The sequence below is a fragment of the Panulirus ornatus genome, chromosome 3 (assembly GCF_036320965.1).
Source record: "Panulirus ornatus isolate Po-2019 chromosome 3, ASM3632096v1, whole genome shotgun sequence".
NCBI lineage: Eukaryota > Metazoa > Arthropoda > Malacostraca > Decapoda > Palinuridae > Panulirus > Panulirus ornatus.
This window is the reverse complement of record NC_092226.1, coordinates 13437391-13464907: the sequence shown is the minus strand read 5'-3', so window position 1 is coordinate 13464907 and position 27517 is coordinate 13437391. Positions and strand designations below refer to the sequence as shown.

The window sequence follows — 27517 nt, the reverse complement described above, 5'->3', positions numbered from 1 at the left end:
TGTGATGAGAAAAAAGGAGAGATAAGTAGTATGTTTGAGGAAAGGAACCTGGATGTTTTCACTCTCAGTTTGGGAATGTTTTGGGAGTGAAGTCACGGGTTGGTGAGAGGGCAAAGGAAGGAGTAGCACTGCTCCTGAAACAGGAGTTGTGGGAGTATGTGATAGAGTGTGAGAAAGCAAACTCTCGATTGATATGGGTAAAACTGAAAGTGGATGGAGAGAGATGGGTGATTATTGGTGCCTATGCACCTGGGCATGAGAAAGATCATGAGAGGCAAATGTTTTGGGAGCAGCTGAGTGAGTTAGCAGTTTTAATGAACGAGACCAGGTTATAGTGATGGGTGATTTGAATGCAAAGGTGAGTAATGTGGCAGTTGAGGGAATAATTGGAGTACACGGGGTGTTCAGTGTTGTAAATGGAAAAGGTGAAGAGCTTGTAGATTTGTGTGCTGAAAAAGGACTGGTAACTGGGAATACCTGGTTTAAAAACAGAGATATACAAGAGTATACGTATGTAAGTTGGAGAGATAGCTAGAGAGCATTATTGGTTTACGTGTTAATTGATAGGCATGTGAAAGAGAGACATCTGAATGTTAATGTGCTGAGATGTGTGACTGGAGGGATGTCTGGTCATTATCTTGTAGAGGTGAAGGTGAAGATTTATAGAGGTTTTCAGAAAAGAAGGGAGAATGTTGGGGTGAAGAGAGTGGTGAGAGTAAGTGAGCTTGGGAAGGAGACTTGTGTGAGGAAGTACCAGGAGAGACTGAGTGCAGAATGGAAAATGGTGAAAGCAAAGGACATAAGGGGAGTGAGGGGAGGAATGGGATGTATTTAGGGAACCAGTGATGGCTTGTGCAAAAGACACTTGTGGCATAGAAGCATGGTAGGTTGGCAGATTAGAAAGGGTAGTGAGTGGTGGGATGAAGTAAGATTATTAGTGAGAGAAGAGAGAGGCATTTGGAAAATTTTTGCACAGAAATAGTGCAAATGACTGGGAGATGTATAAAAGAAAGATGCAAGAGGTCAAGAGAAAGGTGCAAAAGAGGGCAAATGAGAGTTGGGGTGAGAGAGTATGATCAAATTTTAGAGAGGATAAAAAGATGTTTTGGAAGGAGGTAAATAATGTGTGTAACACAAGATAACAAATGGGAACATTGGTGAGGGGGGCTAATGGGGAGGTAATAACAAGTAATGGTGATGTGAGGAGATGGAGCGAGTATTTTGAAGGTTTGTTGAATGTGTTAGATGATAGAGTGGCAGATATAAGGTTGTTTTGGTCGAGGTGGTGAGCGACGTGAGAGGGTTTGGGAGAATGGTTTGGTAAACAGAGAAGAGGTAGTGAAAGCTTTGCGGAAGATGAACGCCAGCAAGGCGGCGGGTTTGGATGGTATTGCAGTGGAATCTATCAAAAAAGGGTGTGCCTGGGTTGTTGACTGGTTGGTGAGGATATTCAATGTATGTATGGCTCATGGTGAAGTGCCTGAGGATTGGTGGAATGCATGCATAGTGCCACTGTACAAAGGAACAGGGGATAAAGGTGAGTGTTCAAATTAGAGGTATAAGTTTGTTGAGTATTCCTGGGAAATTATATGGGAGGGTATTGATTGAGAGGGTGAAGGCATATACAGAGCATCAGACTTGGGAAAAGCAGTGTGGTTTCAGAAGTGGTAGAGGATGTGTGGATCAGGTGTTTGCTTTGAAGAATGTATGTGAGAAATAATTAGAAAAACAGATGGATTTGTATGTAGCATTTATGAATCTGGAGAAGGCATATGATAAGAAATGATAGAGATGCTCTGTGGAAGGTATTAAGAATATATGGTGTGGGAGGCAAGTTGCTAGTAGTGAAAACTTTTTATCGAGGATGTAAGGCATGTGTACGAGTATGAAGAGAGGAAAGTGATAGGTTCCCAGTGAATGTCGGTTTGCGGCAGGGGTGTGTGATGTCTTTATGGTTGTTTAATTTGTTTATGGATGGGGTTGTTAGGGAGGTAAATGCAAGAGTTTTGGAGAGAGGGGCAAGTATGCAGTCTGTTGTGGATGAGAGGGCTTGGGAAGTGAGTCAGTTGTTGTTCACTGATGATACAGCACTGGTGGCTGATTTGGGTGAGAAACTGCAGAAGCTGGTGACTGAGTTTAGTAAGGTGGGTGAAAGAAGAAAGCTGAGAGTAAATGCGAATAAGAGCAAGGTTATTAGGTACAGTAGGATTGAGGAACAAGTTAATTGGGAGGTAAGTTTGAATGGAGAAAAACTGGAGGAAGTGAAGTGTTTTAGATATCTGGGAGTGGATCTGGCAGTGGATGGAACCATGGCAGCGGAAGTGAGTCACAGGGTGGGGGAGGAGACAAAGGTTCTGAGAGCATTGAAGAATGTGTGGAAGGCAAGAACATTATCTTGGAAAGCAAAAAAGGGTATGTTTGAAGGAATAGTGGTTTCCAACAATGATGTATGGTTGTGAAGCGAGGGCTATAGATAGGGTTGTGCAGAGGAGGGTGGATGTGTTGGAAATGAGATGTATGAAAACAACATGTGGTGTGAGGTGGTTTGATCGAGTAAGTAATGAAAGGATGAGAGAATTGTATGGTAATGAAAAGTGTGGGTGAGAGAGCAGAAGAGGGTGTATTGGAATGGTTTGGTCACATGGAGAGAATGAGTGAGGAAAGATTGACAAATAGGATATATGTGTCAGAGGAGGAGGGAATGAGGAGAAGTGGGAGACCAAATTGGAGGTGGAAGGATGGGGTGAAAATGATTTTGAGCAATAGGAGCCTGAACATGCAAGAGGGTGAAAGGCATGCAAGGAATAGAGTGAATTGGAATGATGTGGTATACCGGGATCGATGTGCTGTCAATGGATTGAACCAGGGCATGTGAAGTGTCTAAGGTAAATCATGGAAAGTTTTGTGTGGCCTGGAAGTGGAAAGGGAGCTGTGGTTTCGGTGCATTATACATGACAGCTAGAGGCTGAGTGCAAATGAATGTGGCCTTTGTTGTCTTTTCCTAGCGCATCGTGTGCATGCAGGGAGAGGGGGGTGTCATTTCATATGTGGCTGGGTGGTGACGGGAATGAATAAAGGCAGCAAGTATGAATTATGTACATGCATATACATGCATATGTCTGTGTATGTATATATATGTATACGTTGAAATGTATAGGTATGTATGTGTGTGTGGGGCATGTATGTATATACATGTGTATGTGGCTGGGTTGAGCCACTCCTTCGTCTGTTTCCTTGCACTAAATCGCTAATGCGGGAGACAGCGACAAAGTATATTAAATAAATAAATAAATAAATACATATATATACACAGACATATATGTATATACAAACGTACATATTCATACTTGCTGCCTTCATCCATTGCCATCGCCACCCCACCACACATGAAATAGCATCCCCTCCAGCGAGGTAGCATCATGAACAGACAAAATAGGCCATAAGCACTTACCCAATCTCTAGCAGTCATGTGTAATGCACTGACACCATAGCCCCCTTTCCACATCCAGGCCCCACAGACCTTTCCATGGTTTACCCCAAATGCTTCACAAGCTCTGGTTCAATCCATTGACAGCAAGTCAACCATGGTATACCACATCATTCCGCTTCACTCTATTCCTTGCGTGCCTTTCGCCCTCCTGTATGTTCATGACCCGATCGCCCTCATGTATGTTCAGGCCCCAATCGCTCAAAATCTTTTTCACTCCATCCTTCCACCTCCAACTTGGTCTCCCACTTCTTCTTCCCTCAACCTCTGATACAATTATCCTCTTTGTCAATCTTTCCTCACTCATTCTCTCTATGTGTCCAAATCATTTCAACACACCCTCTTCTGCTCTCAAAATCACACTCTTTTTATTACCATACATCTCTCTTACCATTTCATTACTTACTCGATCAAACCACATCACACCACATATTGTCCTCAAACCTTTCATGTCTAATACATCCACCCTCCTCCACACAACCCTATCTATAGCCCATTCCTCAAACATACCCATCTTTGCCCTCCGAAATAACGTTCTCGCCTTCCACACATTCTGCAATGCTCCTGGAACCTTCGCCCCCTCCCCCACCCTGTGACTAACTCCCACTTCCATGGTTCCATTCGCTGCTAAGTCCACTCCCAGATATCTAAAATACTTCATTTCCTCCAGTTTTTCTCCATTCAAACTTACCTCCCAACTGACTTGTCCCTCAACCCTAATGAACCTAATAACCTTGCTATTATTCATATTTACTCTCAACTTTCTCCTTTCACACACTTTACCAAACTATCACCAACTTCAGCAGTTTCTCACCCGAATCAGCCACCAGTGCTGTATCATCAGCAAACAACATCTGACTCACTTCTCATGTCCTTTCATCTCTACAGACTGCATACTTGCCCCCCTCTCTCCAAAACTCTTGCATTTACCTCCTTAACCATCCCATCCATAAACAATTTACACAACCATGGGGACATCACACACCCCTGCTGCAAACCGACATTCACTGGGAACCAATCACTTTCCTCTCTTTCTACTCGTACACATGCCTTACTTCTTTCGTAAAAACATCTCACTGCTTCTAACAACTTACCTCCCACACCATAAACTCTTAAAATCTTCCATAAAGCATCTCTATATACATATCTTTACATGCCTTTTGCATTTTCTTCTCACTGCTATATGTGTGTTGCATGTTTCGAGTGATTCTGAAGTCAAATATCTAACACTTATTTTGAGATTTGGCACTCAAAGTGGTTTCCTACGATCTTAAAAGACATCCTACTGATTACATCTTTCCATTCTACGTTTACTACTAAAGCCGAATTTGTTGCAGCCATCTCCATGGTGGCCTATGTTTTGCCCTAACAATTTAGCATCCATACTTGTTGAGCTTATCATATTAGGTTTTGATCAAAATAAAGAATATAATGTGATGACATCACAGAATAGCTCTACATTATCAGTCAAGAATTTTTTTTTCATTTTTTTCAAGGTGGTTCTGCTATAAGACAAGGAGAAACTTGTCTCTTTTTTGCAACTGTTAATCCAAATTGCTACCAGTGGGATTCTTGGCCACAATAATGTTTCCATCTTACATAGGTTAAGTCCCCTTGGAAGATTATGTTTGAGAATGGGCTTCCAAGGAGGTCAAAGTAAGTTTCTATGTTTCTTACCTATACAGTAAATTCATCTGGTTTTGCATCTTGTGCAATGACTAAATTTTAGTTTTCAACCTTAACAACTATCACTTCTGCTACATCAGTTGTTCTAAGAAAATCTTTTACATAGTCCAACTCCCACACATGGATTTTCAATCCTGTCACATCCATATATATTGAAATCTAGGATTTAAACCTTCCTATTCAAATGAGGCACTGACAATATTAAGGAACATGCCAAATTTAGATCTTGAGAAAACAAGCATCAATGTTTTATGTATTTACAGATATTGATGAAGTTCATTTCATTTTGAAGGTAATCTGAAGCAGATTATATGAATGACAAAGAAAAGTGGATTTTGTGTTCCAAACACACAAGTCATCCTGTACAAACCTTACTATTACAAGCAGTTTTTTCTTTTCATACTTTTTACTTTATACCACACAATAAGGCAGAGCCAGGAACCAAAGAATAGCCTTGTGTTCACATCTACTTTCTAGCTTTCATATATCATGCAACAAGACCACAGCCTCCTATCCACAGCCAAATGCCACAGACATTTCTGTGGTTTCCCCTGACTGCTTCATGTGCCCGGGCTAAGCCCACTGAAATCACAACCTTCCATGTAAACAACATTACTTCAATTTCCTCCATACCATCCACACCTTTCATCCTCCTGTATGTTCACGCTAAAATCACTCAAAGCATTTTTCACTCCATAATTCCATCTCATCCTTAGTTCCCTCTTCTGGTTCCATCCATTTCTAACAAGTAATTACCTATTTGTAGTGTATGTGGAAGGAGTTTTACACTCATGGGGCACAATTTCTTGAATATTTTCTACAAGTTGAGCATCCCTGATCCGAAATGCTCCAAAATGCGAATAATTTTTTGAGCAGTGACATGATGTTACAAGTGGAAAATTCCACACCTAACCTCACTTGCCCATGCTGGGCTATGATGCTCTGTTGGCATCAGTTTGTTACAAACCATCATCACCACCAGACCTATGTCCATTACTCACTGTTTTTTTTTTTGCATATTCTCTGCTCTATGGTACAAAGATATCATTGGAAATTTCAAAAAGGCCTGCAGATAATGATGCTCCAGTTGTTTATTCACTGACCAATAGTGAAACAGCTGAAATGGTTCAGAATCAATGTAATCGTGATAAGAAACGTGAAGATGATTTTGTTAACACTGCAGAAAAAGTGCCTATAGACAACATGGTAAAAATATGTAATAGACTTATTGAAGGACTAGAGCAGCGTGCAGTCATAACAAAACAGAAAAAAATCGAATCTGTTGGTAAAATCAAAGAGACACTTCTACAACTAAAACCAATGTTGATAAGGCAGATAACTCTGGAGGAAACATTTTAAAAAGCTGAGATTGTGGCACCTTAGATTTCTGAAGGTTCAGTGTATATGAAACAAATGGATTTTACGTTTAGACTTGGGTCCCATCCCCTAGATATCTCATTATCTATCATCCATCATGACAAATGTGAAAAACAGGATGGTATGGTAATAAACAGATTAGAACTGAGACATACCTCAATATTTTGACCATTCAACAGTCTTCCTTGGTTAATACTGATTCCAGCATTCGGCAAGACCATATTCCCCAGCAGGTGATAGTCACCTGGTCGGACACCTAGACGTGTCATGGTCTGATTGGAACGCTTGTCCTGTTACCTCCACTCATTCACAGCACTCTCCATTGCCTGACATGACCAACAGATGAAATCAGACCTCGTGTTAATGTCTTTGGTAGCGATGTAAGCTGCTTCTAATGTCTTTCTTATTTGTTTGCTTAGACCCTTGCATTATTCTTACCTCATCCCACTACATGGGCTTGCAGCAACAAGCTCCACTCTGTTTACATCGTGCTGTGACTTGCACAATGTAAACAGAGTGGAAGTTGTCACTGCAAATCTGTGTTGAGTGACAAGGTGAGAATACTGCAATACTGCACATGGGCTTAAGCAAACAAATAAGAAAGACATTAGAAGCGGCTTACATCGCTACCAAAGACAACGTTAACACAAGGTCTGATTTCATCTGCTGATCATGTCAGGCAGTGGAGATCGCTGTGAATGAGTGGAGGTAGCAGGACAAGCAATCCAATCAGAAAGCAACACGCTAAAGTGTCCGACTGGGCAACTGTCTCTTGCTAGGGAATATGGTTCTGCTGAATGCTGGAATCAGTATCTCCTGAGGAAGACTGCTGAATGGTCAACATAATGAGGTATGTCTCAGCTTTAACCAGTTTGTTTCCATAACTCATTATGTATATGCAAATTTTCTAAAATCTGAAAAAAATCCAAAATACTTCTGGTGCTAGGCATTTTGATAAAGGGATACTCAACTTGTACTATCATACTTACTTTTCTTTATGCTGTCTAATCTGTTCCAGTCAACAACTACTCATACTATAAAACATATTTCTTTACATCCTTATTTACAAATTTCTTACTCAATTTCAAGTTATGTCCTCTGGTTACTCTGTCCCTACATTTCTCATAGAGTACTGTCCACAGTCCACTTTGTCAATCTCTTTCAAAAACTTGAAGGTTGTGATCAGGTAACCATTCAATCTTCTCTCTTCCAAGGTAGGTACATTTAAAGCCTCCTACCTTTTCTTGTAGCTTAGCTCTCTTAATTCCGGTACCATCTTTATTACCCTCCTCTGGACTCTCTCTATGAGTTCTTTATTCTTCTCAAGGTGCAGTGACTAAACATGAGAAGCAACCTTTAGTTCCGGCCTTATGTACAACAAGAATAGCTTGATGAATATTCTTTTATCCATACACTTGAAAGCTATTCTGATATTTGCCAGGGTATCGGGAGGGTTAGTAACAGCAGCATAGTAAGCCAGCGCTTCAGAGGTTGTCAAGTTGCACTCCTCTGACCCAGGCAGCTGTCTCTTCTTTCTGCCTCAACCACATATGGGCCACAGTCATTCTGTCCACAAACATACAATCTCTCCTTGTCACATATAGACATCAGAATAAATAAAGACTGACAGACAGCCAGTCTCTTTAGTTATACTCCTAATATGGGACTCTAGCAACAGGTTAGGGACCATGTCTATTCCACAGTCCCTTTCACACACACAATCTTGAAGCTATATTCATGCAAAGTAATAATCATTCTGAGGCCATCTTTCACTTTCTCCCATCCTCATTACTTTATATTGCTTAGGCTGAGTTTCATCATCCACATTTCAGACCAACTTTGGAGTCTGTTTAGATCCCATTGTAAACTGATGCAATCCTCTTCACTTTTCACTCTCCGCATGACTTCTGCATCATTTGCAAACATATTCAGGTAAGATTTAGACAAGTTAATGTAGGTCAGGAAGAGCATTGGTCCCAGAATCAAACCCTGTGGCACTCAACTGGTCACCTCAACCTACTTGGAAAAGGCACATCTAACTTGCGTCCTTTATTCCCTCCCACTGAAATAATCATCTACCCAATGACGGAGTTTTCTCCTTATCCTGCTTAGTGATTCAGCTTCATAATCCGCCTTTCAAGTGGAACAGCATCAATGCCTTCTGCCACAAACAGTCCAGAAAGCCTTCCCTTTTGTCTAAGAATGAGATCATTCACATAAAACTCTAAGAGGTTACTTACACATGACCTTTCCCTAAAACCAAGCTGACCCTCACTTAGGAAATTTCTTTTATGCAGAAAGTCACCCACTTGCACTCTAATAATCTTTTCCAGAACTTTACATGCCACACATACTTGTGAGACCAGTCTGTATCTCAACACGTCAGTCTCCTTTCTTATATATAGGTTTGGGGTTTACCCATTTCCATTCCCTTGGCAATATGCCTCTCTCCAGAGACATTTTGAACACTAATTCAAGTGGTCTGTCATGTGTATCTGCACAACTCTTTATCACATGATAAAATTTCATCAGGACCATCAGGCTTAAATGAATAAAGTCCTTTTAAGATTCTGTTAATATCTTTTCTTGATTATCATTATTATACCTGATTGCTGTTCCCTGCACCAACGAGGTAGCGCCAGGAAACAGACAAAAAATGGCTCATCCACTCACATACATATATACATACATAAATGCCCATACATGCACATATACATGCATATATATATATATATATATATATATATATATATATATATATATATATATATATATATATATATATTTTTTTTTCATACTATTCGCCATTTCCCGCGATAGCGAGGTAGCGTTAAGAACAGAGGACTAGGCCTTTGAGATAATATCCTCACCTGGCCCCCTTCTCTGTTCCTTCTTTTGAAAATCAAAAAAAAAAACGAGAGGGGAGGATTTCCAGCCCCCCGCTCCCTTCCCTTTTAGTCGCCTTCTACGACACGCAGGGAATACGTGGGAAGTATTCTTTCTCCCCTATCCCCAGGGATAATATATATATATTTTCTTTTTTTTTTTTTATACTTTGTCGCTGTCTCCCGCATTTGCGAGGTAGCGCAAGGAAACAGACGAAAGAAATGGCCCAACCCCCCCCCCATACACATGTATATACATACGTCCACACACGCAAATATACATACCTACACAGCTTTCCATGGTTTACCCCAGACGCTTCACATGCCTTGATTCAATCCACTGACAGCACGTCAACCCCGGTATACCACATCGCTCCAATTCACTCTATTCCTTGCCCTCCTTTCACCCTCCTGCATGTTCAGGCCCCGATCACACAAAATCTTTTTCACTCCATCTTTCCACCTCCAATTTGGTCTCCCTCTTCTCCTCGTTCCCTCCACCTCCGACACATATATCCTCTTGGTCAATCTTTCCTCACTCATTCTCTCCATGTGCCCAAACCACTTCAAAACACCCTCTTCTGCTCTCTCAACCACGCTCTTTTTATTTCCACACATCTCTCTTACCCTTACGTTACTCACTCGATCAAACCACCTCACACCACACATTGTCCTCAAACATCTCATTTCCAGCACATCCATCCTCCTGCGCACAACTCTATCCATAGCCCACGCCTCGCAACCATACAACATTGTTGGAACCACTATTCCTTCAAACATACCCATTTTTGCTTTCCGAGATAATGTTCTCGACTTCCACACATTCTTCAAGGCTCCCAGAATTTTTGCCCCCTCCCCCACCCTATGATCCACTTCCGCTTCCATGGTTCCATCCGCTGCCAGATCCACTCCCAGATATCTAAAACACTTCACTTCCTCCAGTTTTTCTCCATTCAAACTCACCTCCCAATTGACTTGACCCTCAACCCTACTGTACCTAATAACCTTGCTCTTATTCACATTTACTCTTAACTTTCTTCTTCCACACACTTTACCAAACTCAGTCACCAGCTTCTGCAGTTTCTCACATGAATCAGCCACCAGCGCTGTATCATCAGCGAACAACAACTGACTCACTTCCCAAGCTCTCTCATCCCCAACAGACTTCATACTTGCCCCTCTTTCCAAAACTCTTGCATTTACCTCCCTAACAACCCCATCCATAATAATATATATATATATATATATATATATATATATATATATATATATATATATATATATATATATATGTCTGGAGCACTTCACTTCCTCCAGTTTTTCTCCATTCGGGCTCGCCTCCCAATTGACTTGACCCTCAATTGGGAGGTGAGTTTGAGTGGAGAAGGGCTGGAGGAGGTGAAGTGTTTTAGATGTCTGGGAGTGGATCTGTCGGCGGATGGAGCCGTGGAGGCGGGGGTGGATCATGGGGTGGGGGAGGGGGCGAAGATTTTGGGAGCCTTGAAAAATATATATATATATATATATATATATATATATATATATATATATATATATATATATAGAGTTGTGCGCAGGAGGATGGATGTGCTGGAAATGAGATGTTTGAGGACAATGTGTGGTGTGAGGTGGTTTGATCGAGTGAGTAACGTAAGGGTAAGAGAGATGTGTGGAAATAAAAAACAGCGTGGTTGAGAGAGCAGAAGAGGGTGTTTTGAAGTGGTTTGGGCACATGGAGAGGATGAGTGAGGAAAGATTGACCAAGAGGATATATGTGTCGGAGGTGGAAGGAGCAAGGAGAAGAGGGAGACCAAATTGGAGGTGGAAAGATGGAGTGAAAAAGATTTTGTGTGATCGGGGCCTGAACATGCAGGAGGGTGAAAGGAGGGCAAGGAATAGAGTGAATTGGATCGATGTGGTATACCGGGGTTGACGTGCTGTCAGTGGATTGAATCAAGGCATGTGAAGCATCTGGGGTAAACCATGGAAAGCTGTGTAGGTATGTATATTTGCGTGTGTGGACGTATGTATATACATGTGTATGGGGGGGGGGGTTGGGCCATTTCTTTCGTCTGTTTCCTTGCGCTACCTCGCAAACGCGGGAGACAGCGACAAAGTATAAAAAAAAAAAAAAAAAAAAAAAAAAAAAAATATATATATATATATATATATATATATATATATATATATATATATATATATATATATATATATATATATTTTTCTTTTAAACTATTTGCCATTTCCCGCATTGGCAAGGTAGCGTTAAGAACAGAGGACTGGGCCATTTTTGGAATATCCTCACCTGGCCCCCTCTGTTCCTTCTTTTGGAAAATTAAAAAAAAAAAAAAAAAAAAAAAAAAAAAAAAAACGAGAGGGGAGGATTTCCAGCCCCCCGCTCCCTCCCCTTTTAGTCGCCTTCTACGACACGCAGGGAATTTTTTTTTTTTTCATACTTTGTCGCTGTCTCCCGCGTTTGCGAGGTAGCGCAAGGAAACAGACGAAAGAAATGGCCCAACCCCCCCCCCCCATACACATGTATATACATACGTCCACACACGCAAATATACATACCTACACAGCTTTCCATGGTTTACCCCAGACGCTTCACATGCCTTGATTCAATCCACTGACAGCACGTCAACCCCGGTATACCACATCGCTCCAATTCACTCTATTCCTTGCCCTCCTTTCACCCTCCTGCATGTTCAGGCCCCGATCACACAAAATCTTTTTCACTCCATCTTTCCACCTCCAATTTGGTCTCCCTCTTCTCCTTGCTCCCTCCACCTCCGACACATATATCCTCTTGGTCAATCTTTCCTCACTCATCCTCTCCATGTGCCCAAACCACTTCAAAACACCCTCTTCTGCTCTCTCAACCACGCTCTTTTTATTTCCACACATCTCTCTTACCCTTACGTTACTCACTCGATCAAACTACCTCACACCACACATTGTCCTCAAACATCTCATTTCCAGCACATCCATCCTCCTGCGCACAACTCTATCCATAGCCCACGCCTCGCAACCATACAACATTGTTGGAACCACTATTCCTTCAAACATACCCATTTTTGCTTTCCGAGATAATGTTCTCGACTTCCACACATTCTTCAAGTCCCCCAGAATTTTCGCCCCCTCCCCCACCCTATGATCCACTTCCGCTTCCATGGTTCCATCCGCTGCCAGATCCACTCCCAGATATCCAAAACACTTCACTTCCTCCAGTTTTTCTCCGTTCAAACTCACCTCCCAATTGACTTGACCCTCAACCCCACTGTACCCAATAACCTTGCTCTTATTCACATTTACTCTTAACTTTCTTCTTCCACACACTCCACCAAACTCAGTCACCAGCTTCTGCAGTTTCTCACATGAATCAGCCACCAGCGCTGTATCATCAGCGAACAACAACTGACTCACTTCCCAAGCTCTCTCATCCCCAATAGACTTCATACTTGCCCCTCTTTCCAAAACTCTTGCATTCACCTCCCTAACAACCCCATCCATAAACATTTTTATATATATATATATATATATATATATATATATATATAATTTGTTTAATTTGTTTATGGATGGGGTTGTTAGGGAGGTAAATGCAAGAGTTTTGGAAAGAGGGGCAAGTATGAAGTCTGTTGGGGATGAGAGAGCTTGGGAAGTGAGTCAGTTGTTGTTCGCTGATGATACAGCGCTGGTGGCTGATTCATGTGAGAAACTGCAGAAGCTGGTGACTGAGTTTGGTAAAGTGTGTGGAAGAAGAAAGTTAAGAGTAAATGTGAGTAAGAGCAAGGTTATTAGGTACAGTAGGGTTGAGGGTCAAGTCAATTGGGAGGCGAGTTTGAATGGAGAAAAACTGGAGGAAGTGAAGTGTTTTAGATATCTGGGAGTGGATCTGGCAGCGGATGGAACCATGGAAGCGGAAGTGGATCATAGGGTGGGGGAGGGGGCGAAAATTCTGGGGGCCCTGAAGAATGTGTGGAAGTCGAGAACATTATCTCGGAAAGCAAAAATGGGTATGTTTGAAGGAATAGTGGTTCCAACAATGTTGTATGGTTGCGAGGCGTGGGCTATGGATAGAGTTGTGCGCAGGAGGATGGATGTGCTGGAAATGAGATGTTTGAGGACAATGTGTGGTGTGAGGTGGTTTGATCGAGTGAGCAACGTAAGGGTAAGAGAGATGTGTGGAAATAAAAAGAGCGTGGTTGAGAGAGCAGAAGAGGGTGTTTTGAAGTGGTTTGGGCACATGGAGAGAATGAGTGAGGAAAGATTGACCAAGAGGATATATGTGTCGGAGGTGGAGGGAACGAGGAGAAGAGGGAGACCAAATTGGAGGTGGAAAGATGGAGTGAAAAAGATTTTGTGTGATCGGGGCCTGAACATGCAGGAGGGTGAAAGGAGGGCAAGGAATAGAGTGAATTGGAGCGATGTGGTATACCGGGGTTGACGTGCTGTCAGTGGATTGAATCAAGGCATGTGAAGCGTCTGGGGTAAACCATGGAAAGCTGTGTAGGTATGTATATTTGCGTGTGTGGACGTATGTATATACATGTGTATGGGGGGGGGGCCATTTCCTTCGTCTGTTTCCTTGCGCTACCTCGCAAACGCGGGAGACAGCGACAATAAAAAAAAAAAAAAAAAATATATATATATATATATATATATCAACATATACACATATACATAAACAGACATATACATATATACACATGTACATATTCATACTTGCTTGCCTTCATCCATTCCCGCGGCTACCCCATCCCACAGGGAACAGCATCACTAACCCTTGCTTCAGCGAGGTAGCGCTAGGAAAACAGACAAAACTTCTCCCCATTCCATCTCACTGTTGTTGGGGTTATAGTGTCTTCCACCGTGAAAACACTTTTGACTTTGCTATTCAGTTCCTCACTTATCCTTACATCATCCTTTACAATATTTCCCACTGAATCCCTTTACCTGATTATTTCCTTCTTAACTGACAAATGGCTCCAGATGAATCTGGGGAATAGTTTTGGATTTTTAGCAGCCTCATCCACAACATTCTTTTCAATGTTTCCTTTTTAGCAGCCTCATCCACAACATTCTTTTCAATGTTTCCTTTGTTCTTTACTTATCCTGCTATACTCTTTCTGTGCTCTCTCATAACTTGCCAATAATAGCTTGATACAGTGCAGTCAATAACTTCACCATTGCAGGTCTAAAAGTTCCTTTGCTTTATGACATCTTGTACTACTACATCCTTTCCTCTTTCTTACTACTTCCTCTGCATTTAAAACTTGAAGTATCCATGTCCTAACTTCTTCACTGTAAATTTCACAGAACCTCTTAACACAACACCCTGGTTCCTGGCTATTGAATTCTATTTCCCAATTTATTACCAAAGAAATTATTGAGGTTTGTGTAGTTTCCATAATTATAACTCCTACTAATTTTCTGTCTCACCTCTGCTCTTTTAAAGTCATCTTTTACCACATAATCAAACTCATTACATGCCTCGCTTGCATACACCATTCCATGCATTCTTCTAACATTTCTCTCCCTCCAGTACTCTTCCACTCTATTTCCCCATGTCAGAGGTGGTCTTCCTCTTACATCAACCCATTTAATTGCACTATCATACACCCTCCTTGGAAAATCCCCATCTTGCATTCTTTCCACAACCCCATACCACCTCAAAGTATTACATTTCACCCACTCTACCACTCCACAATTCATTCCCTTTGCATTTCCTGCCCTACCACATCTCTCATACACCCCTTCATTTCTTTCTTCAATCCATCTAGTCATACCACAAACAGCTCATTTACACACCCTGGATTCATGACATCTATGTCTAATACCATGTCCATGTTTCAGCTGTATTGGTTAGGGTTGGGAGGACTGTGCTGTCCCTTAATCCTTTCTTCACTTCCATACTTAACCCTCCTATAAAGGGACACGATGACTTTTCTACTCTTTACTGCTCTCTCCCTTATCTCTCCTCCTATATCAGCAAACTTACCAAGGACAGCTCTTAAATACTTAAATTCTCACACCTCTTCAAGTCTTTCTCCACCCATATCTATAACAAGGTTTAGTACACTTTCTTCTCTCACCCTACAGGGTTTTGCAAAATTTGTACTTTCACTTTTACTTCCTTTTAAAACCATTCCTTTACTTTTACTCACATTTACCATCAATCGCCTAAACTTCCACCAACATAAAAGACACTTACAACCTTTTGCAACTCCTCTTCACTCTAAGTAAACAACACAGTGTCATATGCAAATTGGCTTTTCACTAGCCACCATACCTCGCTGCCACATGCCATCTCTGCATCCTCTTTCCCATGGTTTGCTTTCATCCCTCTTATCCTCCACTATTCATTATTATTTCATTATACTTAGTCGATGTCTCCTGCATTAGCGAGGTAGCGCAAGGAAACAGACAAAAGACGGCCCAACCCACCCACATACACATGCATATACATTAATGCCCACACACACACATATACATACCTATACATTTCTACGTATAAATACATATACATACACAGATATATACATATATACACATGTACATATTCATACTTGCTGCCTTCATCCATTCCCATTGCCACTCCGCCACACATGAAACAACAACCCCCTCCCACCGTGCACACGTGAGGTAGCACTAAGAAAAGACAACAAAGGCCACATTCGTTCACACTCAGTCTCTAGCTGTCATGTGTAAAATGCACCGAAACCACAGCTCCCTTTCCACATCCAGGCCCTACAAAACTTTCTATGGTTTACCCCAGATGCTTCACATGCCCTGGTTCAATCCACTGACAGCACGTCAACCCCGGTATACCACATCGTTCCAATTCACTCTATTCCTTGCATGCCTTTCACCCTCCTGTATGTTCACAGTGTATACCAAAACTTTCGCTTAATTCTCCATCCACTCTTACACATGAATTTGCTACTCTACAGAGGGATTTCACATCTAGCAGCTGTCTCACTACTCATATATCCTTAACACATACCATAAAGAATTCCACTCGACTCTAACAATACGCTTTCTCTGGATCCATCAAAAATGCATACACTTCTTACCTTTTGCTGAACTCTTTTCTACAATCATTTTCACCACAAAAATCTGATCCACATATCCCTTACCTTTCCTAAAACCCCCTTGCTCCTCACATGACTACTGCCTTACCTTTACTGCACTTCTATCTAAACATTCAGTCACCCTCTTCATAATTCTTCTTGTATTCTTTCTGATTCATCTGCTCACTTGCCAAAACTTTTACTTCTCCATTCTTACCTCTATCTCTTTTCTTATCCTGCTATACTCATTCCTAGCTTTCTTTTTTTTTTTTCTTTTTTTTTTGCCGCTGTCTCCCACGTTTGCGAGGTAGCGCAAGGAAACAGACGAAAGAAATGGCCCAACCCACCCCCATACACATGTATATACATACGTCCACACACGCAAATATACATACCTACACAGCTTTCCATGGTTTACCCCAGACGCTTCACATGCCCCGATTCAATCCACTGACAGCACGTCAACCCCGGTATACCACATCGCTCCAATTCACTCTATTCCTTGCCCTCCTTTCACCCTCCTGCATGTTCAGGCCCCGATCACACAAAATCTTTTTCACTCCATCTTTCCACCTCCAATTTGGTCTCCCTCTTCTCCTCGTTCCCTCCACCTCCGACACATATATCCTCTTGGTCATCTTTCCTCACTCATTCTCTCCATGTGCCCAAACCATTTCAAAACACCCTCTTCTGCTCTCTCAACCACGCTCTTTTTATTTCCACACATCTCTCTTACCCTTACGTTACTTACTCGATCAAACCACCTCACACCACACATTGTCCTCAAACATCTCATTTCCAGCACATCCATCCTCCTGCGCACAACTCTATCCATAGCCCACGCCTCGCAACCATACAACATTGTTGGAACCACTATTCCTTCAAACATACCCATTTTTGCTTTCCGGATAATGTTCTCGACTTCCACACATTTTTCAAGGCTCCCAAAATTTTCGCCCCCTCCCCCACCCTATGATCCACTTCCGCTTCCATGGTTCCATCCGCTGACAGATCCACTCCCAGATATCTAAAACACTCCACTTCCTCCAGTTTTTCACCATTCAAACTCACCTCCCAATTGACTTGACCCTCAACCCTACTGTACCTAATAACCTTGCTCTTATTCACATTTACTCTTAACTTTCTTCTTCCACACACTTTACCAAACTCCGTCACCAGCTTCTGCAGTTTCTCACATGAATCCGCCACCAGCGCTGTATCATCAGCGAACAACAACTGACTCACTTCCCAAGCTCTCTCATCCCCAACAGACTTCATACTTGCCCCTCTTTCCAAGACTCTTGCATTTACCTCCCTAACAACCCCATCCATAAACAAATTAAACAACCATGGAGACATCACACACCCCTGCCGCAAACCTACATTCACTGAGAACCAATCACTTTCCTCTCTTCCTACACGTACACATGCCTTACATCCTCGATAAAAACTTTTCACTGCTTCTAACAACTTGCCTCCCACACCATATATTCTTAATACCTTCCACAGAGCATCTCTATCAACTCTATCATATGCCTTCTCCAGATCCATAAATGCTACATACAAATCCATTTGCTTTTCTAAGTATTTCTCACATACATTCTTCAAAGCAAACACCTGATCCACACATCCTCTACCACTTCTGAAACCACACTGCTCTTCCCCAATCTGATGCTCTGTACATGCCTTCACCCTTTCAATCAATACCCTCCCATATAATTTACCAGGAATACTCAGCAAACTTATACCTCTGTAATTTGAGCACTCACTCTTATCCCCTTTGCCTTTGTACAATGGCACTATGCACGCATTCCGCCAATCCTCAGGCACCTCACCATGAGTCATACATACATTAAATAACCTTACCAACCAGTCAACAATACAGTCACCCCCTTTTTTAATAAATTCCACTGCAATACCATCCAAACCTGCTGCCTTGCCGGCTTTCATCTTCCGCAAAGCTTTTACTACCTCTTCTCTGTTTACCAAATCATTTTCCCTAACCCTCTCACTTTGCACACCACCTCGACCCAAACACCCTATATCTGCTACTCTGTCATCAGACACATTCAACAAACCTTCAAAATACTCATTCCATCTCCTTCTCACATCACCACTACTTGTTATCACCTCCCCATTTACGCCCTTCACTGAAGTTCCGATTTGCTCCCTTGTCTTACGCACCCTATTTACCTCCTTCCAGAACATCTTTTTATTCTCCCTAAAATTTACTGATAGTCTCTCACCCCAACTCTCATTTGCCCTTTTTTTCACCTCTTGCACCTTTCTCTTGACCTCCTGTCTCTTTCTTTTATACTTCTCCCACTCAATTGCATTTTTTCCCTGCAAAAATCGTCCAAATGCCTCTCTCTTCTCTTTCACTAATACTCTTACTTCTTCATCCCACCACTCACTACCCTTTCTAAACAGCCCACCTCCCACTCTTCTCATGCCACAAGCATCTTTTGCGCAATCCATCACTGATTCCCTAAATACATCCCATTCCTCCCCCACTCCCCTTACTTCCATTGTTCTCACCTTTTTCCATTCTGTACACAGTCTCTCCTGATACTTCTTCACACAGGTCTCCTTCCCAAGCTCACTTACTCTCACCACCTTCTTCACCCCAACATTCACTCTTCTTTTCTGAAAACCCATACTAATCTTCACCTTAGCCTCCACAAGATAATGATCAGACATCCCTCCAGTTGCACCTCTCAGCACATTGACATCCAAAAGTCTCTCTTTCGCACGCCTGTCAATTAACACGTAATCCAATAACGCTCTCTGGCCATCTCTCCTACTTACATAAGTATACTTATGTATATCTCGCTTTTTAAACCAGGTATTCCCAATCATCAGTCCTTTTTCAGCACATAAATCTACAAGCTCTTCACCATTTCCATTTACAACACTGAACACCCCATGCATACCAATTATTCCCTCAACTGCCGCATTACTCACCTTTGCATTCAAATCACCCATCACTATAACCCGGTCTCGTGCATCAAAACCGCTAACACACTCATTTAGCTGCTCCCAAAACACTTGCCTCTCATGATCTTTCTTCTCATGCCCAGGTGCATATGCACCAATAATCACCCACCTCTCTCCATCAACTTTCAATTTTACCCATATTAATCGAGAATTTACTTTCTTACATTCTATCACATACTCCCACAACTCCTGTTTCAGGAGTATTGCTACTCCTTCCCTTGCTCTTGTCCTCTCACTAACCCCTGATTTCACTCCCCAGACATTTCCAAACCACTCTGGCTCCCTTTTATGTAATGACATTACGTATGCCATACCGATCACAACCTTTTAAGTTTCTAAACCAGAATGATGACACACTTTAATAAGATGTAGGGATAGACCAACAAGTGAAAATAACATAATATTAAGCAAAACACTCATCAAAAAAAGATGTGAAGAAGCATGTACATCGTGCAAGAACAGTGAATGAATGGAATCAACTGGAACAAAATGAGTAGTAAATACAGATAGCATTCCACAGTTTTAAAAGCTGCATGATAATGTTCATGAGACAGAGCCCCATGAATGTAACCCTCTTCCTCAAATAACATACAAAGGAAATTACACAAAACACTAACCTCTTGGGATTACAAGGGTAAAAGTCACCAAATGTAAAACTCAGTGAAACAACATTCAATCCTACGCTACGAAAAACAATGCATGAAACATTCAAAATTAAGTCATCATAAAAATCTGAAAATGAAAAAAATTACTCTAGTATCCTTGTTATTTACATAAACTCGTTAAAAAGTCTGAACACTATTCACTATTCTTAAACCTACTAAATATCATAATATAATGCTTCTATGAACTTACCTCCCTCTTTTCGCTGGTTCACTTGTAGCAAAGTCCGCCATAGTTGGGGTGAACGGATCAGAAGCTGCTTTAGAAGTTAAAGTAGACATATTTGGTGTAAACTGCACATTTAGACTTCCACCATCATCTGAGGAATCCAAAGGTTTACTTGGCACTTTGTTTGATTCTTTTTCAACACTAAGGTTTTTTTCTTCACATATATTCAACACTAGATCACTGGACTGGGCCTCATCATTTGAAACATTTGATTCTGTATCCCCAAAGTTACTGTTTCCACTTGGAGTCCGGGGCCCATTCCGCCGCAGTTTGCGGTTGCGTTCTTGCTGTTTGTCTTTGTCCTTGTCAACATCACCAGGCAATGGTATATGTGCCTGACTAAGTGACTGGTGTGGCGAGGATATCTGGTTAGGGCTTTCGTCAGACGCAGTATTTGAGGGATGGGGATGTGACTCTGATATCTTGGGGCGGGAGAGAGATGAAGTTGTGGTTACTACAGATGATGGCACAGATGTTATTAATGAAGATGATAACAAGCTGGAAACAGCTGTTGAAAATGTTCCTGATGGTAATGACGATGTTATTGTGGACGTGGATGTAGATGGTATTGCAAGTGAAAATGGTGTTGATGATGATGGTAAGGAGGTAGGGAAGGATGGTGTTATGGATGAAGAGGTAGGGAGAGGAGCACTGGAGGTTGAAATTGATGCAAATGCACTCACTGTTATGGGGGCCGTAGCCTTGGTCACAGTAACAGACAAGGAAGAACTATTAACAAGACTAGGTTCTGATGCTTTAGCTGCTCTCTCAGCCTTATTTGTGACTAATGAAGAGTTCACACTGGTTCCCAGTGAAATACCAGAGCTCCCAGGGGTTACACTAGCATTTTCCTCCCCCATAGGTCCTCTGTTATGACGGTCCGCTGTCCCACTGGAACTAGCACTACTGCTTCCTGAGGCAATGATATCACCGATTTTTCCTTCACGACCAGATGGCTTTAGACCAGGTGGACGTCCACTTCGCCTCTTTAACTTAGGATCTCGGGACTCAAGTGCAGCAGCAGCTTTATCCTCATCAGAACCCGCAGCCTCCAGTGGGACGGGGCGATATGGAGGGATTGTCTTGACATGGCTTCCTTTCCTCTGTTGAAGTAGTTATTAGTCAACGATTGTTGTTAATACTTGATCAGGCATATCCTTTTAATATAAGATATGTATATCCCCTTGAAGACCCAGGAGAAAAGAAAAATTAAGAGCAAGTTAGTGGCATACTAATACTTCAAAACTAATGTATCAAGAATAACTACAAAAAAATTGACACCCACCTACTTCTAAGGTTTCCAAAGATCATATGGTTAAATAATGATAATATAGATATATAAAAGTATTATATGAGCTTGAATGTACCCTTCAACAGTCAGAAGTGAAACACAAGCTTAAGGAGCAATGGTCCCTCTCAGTATAAATCTCAGTGAGGACATTCTAAAGTCATTCTATAAATCTAAGTTTTTTATGAAGCAAAAATATTCAAAGACAACTTGATTTATAATGTATACCTTGTTCCAACACTGTTTAAAGTCTGGAAAGAATTAGCTTTTAGCCGAATGCTTATGGAAGCCCATACAAATGATATATAATGGATTGTCATTAAAAAAATTCCCTAAAAAATAATCTTTTCCAAAACAAGAAGTAAATAAAAGCAAATGTATTCTCCATGTAATGTACCTACTTCTAACACTGATTTCTTTGTGTGGTAAAATTATATTGTGGGCATCTTGAAATTTATGGAAAACACTGAACTTATCCACTGCCAGCCTACAGCCTAATCCCACTCTGTAGTTGGGTCCCAAGAGCCTTCTCAACCTGACAAGGATAGTGGCTTTTACAGAATAACCTCCAGATGTGTCCTTATGTGTGTACATATATATATATATATATATATATATATATATATATATATATATATATATATATATATATATATATATATTTTTTTTGCTTTGTCGCTGTCTCCCGCGTTTGCGAGGTAGCGCAAGGAAACAGACGAAAGAAATGGCCCAACCCACCCCCATACACATGTATATACATACGTCCACACACGCAAATATACATACCTACACAGCTTTCCATGGTTTACCCCAGACGCTTCACATGCCTTGATTCAATCCACTGACAGCACGTCAACCCCGGTATACCACATCGCTCCAATTCACTCTATTCCTTGCCCTCCTTTCACCCTCCTGCATATTCAGGCCCCGATCACACAAAATCTTTTTCACTCCATCTTTCCACCTCCAATTTGGTCTCCCTCTTCTCCTCGTTCCCTCCACCTCCGACACGTATATCCTCTTGGTCAATCTTTCCTCACTCATTCTCTCCATGTGACCAAACCATTTCAAAACACCCTCTTCTGCTCTCTCAACCACGCTCTTTTTATTTCCACACATCTCTCTTACCCTTACGTTACTTACTCGATCAAACCACCTCACACCACACATTGTCCTCAAACATCTCATTTCCAGCACATCCATCCTCCTGCGCACAACTCTATCCATAGCCCACGCCTCGCAACCATAAAACGTTGTTGGAACCACTATTCCTTCAAACATACCCATTTTTGCTTTCCGAGATAATGTTCTCGACTTCCACACATTCTTCAAGGCTCCCAGAATTTTCGCCCCCTCCCCCACCCTATGATCCACTTCCACTTCCATGGTTCCATCCGCTGCCAGATCCACTCCCAGATATCTAAAACACTTCACTTCCTCCAGTTTTTCTCCATTCAAACTCACCTCCCAATTGACCTGACCCTCAACCCTACTGTACCTAATAACCTTGCTCTTATTCACATTTACTCTTAACTTTCTTCTTTCACACACTTTACCAAACTCAGTCACCAGCTTCTGCAGTTTCTCACATGAATCAGCCACCAGCGCTGTATCATCAGCGAACAACAACTGACTCACTTCCCAAGCTCTCTCATCCCCAACAGACTTCATACTTGCCCCTCTTTCCAAAACTCTTGCATTCACCTCCCTAACAACCCCATCCATAAACAAATTAAACAACCATGGAGACATCACACACCCCTGCCGCAAACCTACATTCACTGAGAACCAATCACTTTCCTCTCTTCCTACACGTACACATGCCTTACATCCTCGATAAAAACTTTTCACTGCTTCTAACAACTTGCCTCCCACACCATATATTCTTAATACCTTCCACAGAGCATCTCTATCAACTCTATCATATGCCTTCTCCAGATCCATAAATGCTACATACAAATCCATTTGCTTTTCTAAGTATTTCTCACATACATTCTTCAAAGCAAACACCTGATCCACACATCCTCTACCACTTCTGAAACCACACTGCTCTTCCCCAATCTGATGCTCTGTACATGCCTTCACCCTCTCAATCAATACCCTCCCATATAATTTGCCAGGAATACTCAACAAACTTATACCTCTGTAATTTGAGCACTCACTCTTATCCCCTTTGCCTTTGTACAATGGCACTATGCACGCATTCCGCCAATCCTCAGGCACCTCACCATGAGTCATACATACATTAAATAACCTTACCAACCAGTCAACAATACAGTCACCCCCTTTTTTAATATATTCCACTGCAATACCATCCAAACCTGCTGCCTTGCCGGCTTTCATCTTCCGCAAAGCTTTTACTACCTCTTCTCTGTTTACCAAATCATTTTCCCTAACCCTCTCACTTTGCACACCACCTCGACCAAAACACCCTATATCTGCCACTCCTATCATCAAACACATTCAACAAACCTTCAAAATACTCACTCCATCTCCTTCTCACATCACCACTACTTGTTATCACCTCCCCATTTGCGCCCTTCACTGAAGTTCCCATTTGCTCCCTTGTCTTACGCACTTTATTTACCTCCTTCCAGAACATCTTTTTATTCTCCCTAAAATTTAATGATACTCTCTCACCCCAACTCTCATTTGCCCTTTTTTTCACCTCTTGCACCTTTCTCTTGACCTCCTGTCTCTTTCTTTTATACGTCTCCCACTCAATTGCATTTTTTCCCTGCAAAAATCGTCCAAATGCCTCTCTCTTCTCTTTCACTAATACTCTTACTTCTTCATCCCACCACTCACTACCCTTTCTAATCAACCCACCTCCCACTCTTCTCATGCCACAAGCATCTTTTGTGCAATCCATCACTGATTCCCTAAATACATCCCATTCCTCCCCCACTCCCCTTACTTCTATTGTTCTCACCTTTTTCCATTCTGTACTCAGTCTCTCCTGGTACTTCCTCACACAAGTCTCCTTCCCAAGCTCACTTACTCTCACCACCCTCTTCACCCCAACATTCACTCTTCTTTTCTGAAAACCCATGCAAATCTTCACCTTTGCCTCCACAAGATAATGATCAGACATCCCTCCAGTTGCACCTCTTAGCACATTAACATCCAAAAGTCTCTCTCTCGCGCGCCTGTCAATTAACACGTAATCCAATAACGCTCTCTGGCCATCTCTCCTACACGAGACCGGGTTATAGTGTTGGGTGATTTGAATGCAAAGGTGAGTAATGTGGCAGTTGAGGGAATAATTGGTATACATGGGGTGTTCAGTGTTGTAAATGGAAATGGTGAAGAGCTTGTAGATTTATGCGCTGAAAAAGGACTGATGATTGGGAATACCTGGTTTAAAAAGCGAGATATACATAAATATATATATATATATATATATATATATATATATATATATATATATATATATATATAGGGTTGAGGGTCAAGTCAATTGGGAGGTAAGTTTGAATGGAGAAATACTGGAGGAAGTGAAGTGTTTTAGATATCTGGGAGTGGATCTGGCAGTGGATGGAACCATGGAAGCAGAAGTGGATCATAGGGTGGGGAGGGGGCAAAAATTCTGGGAGCCTTAAAGAATGTGTGGAAGTCGAGAACATTATCTCGGAAAGCAAAAATGGGTATGTTTGAAGGAATAGTGGTTCCAACAATGTTGTATGGTTGCGAGGCGTGGGCTATGGATAGAGTTGTGCGCAGGAGGATGGATGTGCTGGAAATGAGATGTTTGAGGTCAATGTGTGGTGTGAGGTGGTTTGATAGAGTAAGTAACGTAAGGGTAAGAGAGATGTGTGGAAATAAAAAGAGCGTGGTTGAGAGAGCAGAAGAGGGTGTTTTGAAATGGTTTGGGCACATGGAGAGAATGAGTGAGGAAAGATTGACCAAGAGAATATATGTGTCGGAGGTGGAGGGAACGAGGAGAAGTGGGAGACCAAATTGGAGGTGGAAAGATGGAGTGAAAAAGATTTTGAGTGATCGGGGCCTGAACATGCAGGAGGGTGAAAGGAGGGCAAGGAATAGAGTGAATTGGATCGATGTGGTATACCGGGGTTGACGTGCTGTCAGTGGATTGAATCAGGGCATGTGAAGCGTCTGGGGTAAACCATGGAAAGCTGTGTAGGTATGTATATTTGCGTGTGTGGACGTATGTATATACATGTGTATGGGGGTGGGTTGGGCCATTTCTTTCATCTGTTTCCTTGCACTACCTCGCAAACACGGGAGACAGCGAAAAAAAAAAAAAAAAAAAAAAAAAAAAAAATTTCGCTTTGTCGCTGTGAAAGAAGAAAGTTAAGAGTAAATGTGAATAAGAGCAAGGTTATATATATATATATATATTTTTTCATACTATTCGCCATTTCCCGCGATAGCGAGGTAGCATTAAGAACAAAGGACTGGGCCTTTGAGGGAATATCCTCACCTGGCCCCCTTCTCTGTTCCTTCTTTAGGGAAAAAAAAAAAAAAAAGAGGACTAGACCTTTGAGGGAACATCCTCACCTGGCCCCCTTCTCTGTTCCTGCTTTTGGAAAATAAAAAAAAAAACATATATATACACACACACGAACAAAGTGCATATGAATGCACACCTTCATAGAACATACAAACCTCCAACAGACAGGATCGAACCCGGGACCCTTGTGCAACAGGCGGGAATGCTACCACTAGGCTATGATTGCCCCTAATAGGGAAATGACTATTCAAATACTACGTACTCAAATACCCTCCGTCTCACATTGGTGAGCACTGGGGTCTACACCGGTCATTCCCATCAGGCTCACACAGCCAGCAGATAGCATTTTACCGAACCAAAGTGTACAACGCAGAGGTACATGAATACGAACAAAGTGCACATGAAAGCGCACCTTCATAGAATATACAAACCTCCAACGGATAGGATTTGAGTACACAGTATTCGAATAGCCATTTCCCTATTAGGGACGATCATAGCCTTGCGGCAGCAATCCCCCCTGTTGCACTGGGGTCCCGGGTTCGCTGTGCTGGAAATGAGATGTTTGAGGACAATATGCAGTGTGAGGTGGTTTGATCGAGTAAGTAATGAAAGGGTAAGAGAGATGTGTGGTAATAAAAAGTGTGGTTGAGAGAGCTGAAGAGGGTGTTTTGAAATGGTTTGGTCACATGGAGAGAATGAATGAGGAAAGATTGACAAAGAGGTGGAGGGAACAAGGAGAAGAGGGAGACCAAATTGGAGGTGGAAAGATGGAGTGAAAAAGATTTTGAGTGATCGGGGCCTGAACATGCAGGAGGGTGAAAGGCATGCAAGGAATAAGAGTGAAATGGAACGATGTGGTATACCGGGGTTGACGTGCTGTCAATGGATTGAACTAGGGCACGTGAAGCATCTGAGGTAAACCATAGAAAATTTTGTAGGGCCTGGATGTGGAAAAGGAGCTGTGGTTTCGGTGCATTATACATGACAGCTAGAAACTGAATGTGAACAAATGTGGCTTTTGTTGTCTTTTCCTAGCAATACCTCGTGCACCTGCGGGGGAGGGGGTTGTCATTTCACGTGTGGCGGGGTGGTGACCGGAATGAATAAGGGCAGACAGTATGAATTATGTTCATGTGTATATATGTATATGTCTGTGTGTATATATGTGTATACCTTTTGGTGTATAGGCATGTATATGTGCAAGTGTGGACATATATGTATATACATGTGTATGTGGGTGGGTTGGGCCATTTTTCCGTCTGTTTCCTTGCGCTACCTAGCTAACGCGGGAGACAGCGACATGGCAAAATAAATAAATAAATAATATAAATATATTTTCATACTATTAGTAATTTT

At 41.8% G+C, this 27517-nt stretch overlaps 1 protein-coding gene across 10 annotated transcripts in view; it reads right to left on the bottom strand.

Annotated features, from left to right (window-relative positions):
• Nucleotides 1-27517, bottom strand: part of LOC139760650 (zinc finger protein zfp-1-like) — a 172715-nt gene that overhangs the window by 68238 nt on the left and 76960 nt on the right. For 9 of the 10 annotated variants that reach the window (XM_071684147.1, XM_071684165.1, XM_071684094.1 and 6 more), the window contains one exon: nucleotides 20364-21502. In XM_071684147.1, the coding sequence (XP_071540248.1) occupies nucleotides 20364-21502 (1139 nt within the window). The remainder of the gene's footprint in view (nucleotides 1-20363; nucleotides 21503-27517) is intronic. The other variant, XM_071684114.1, reaches the window with a different exon arrangement.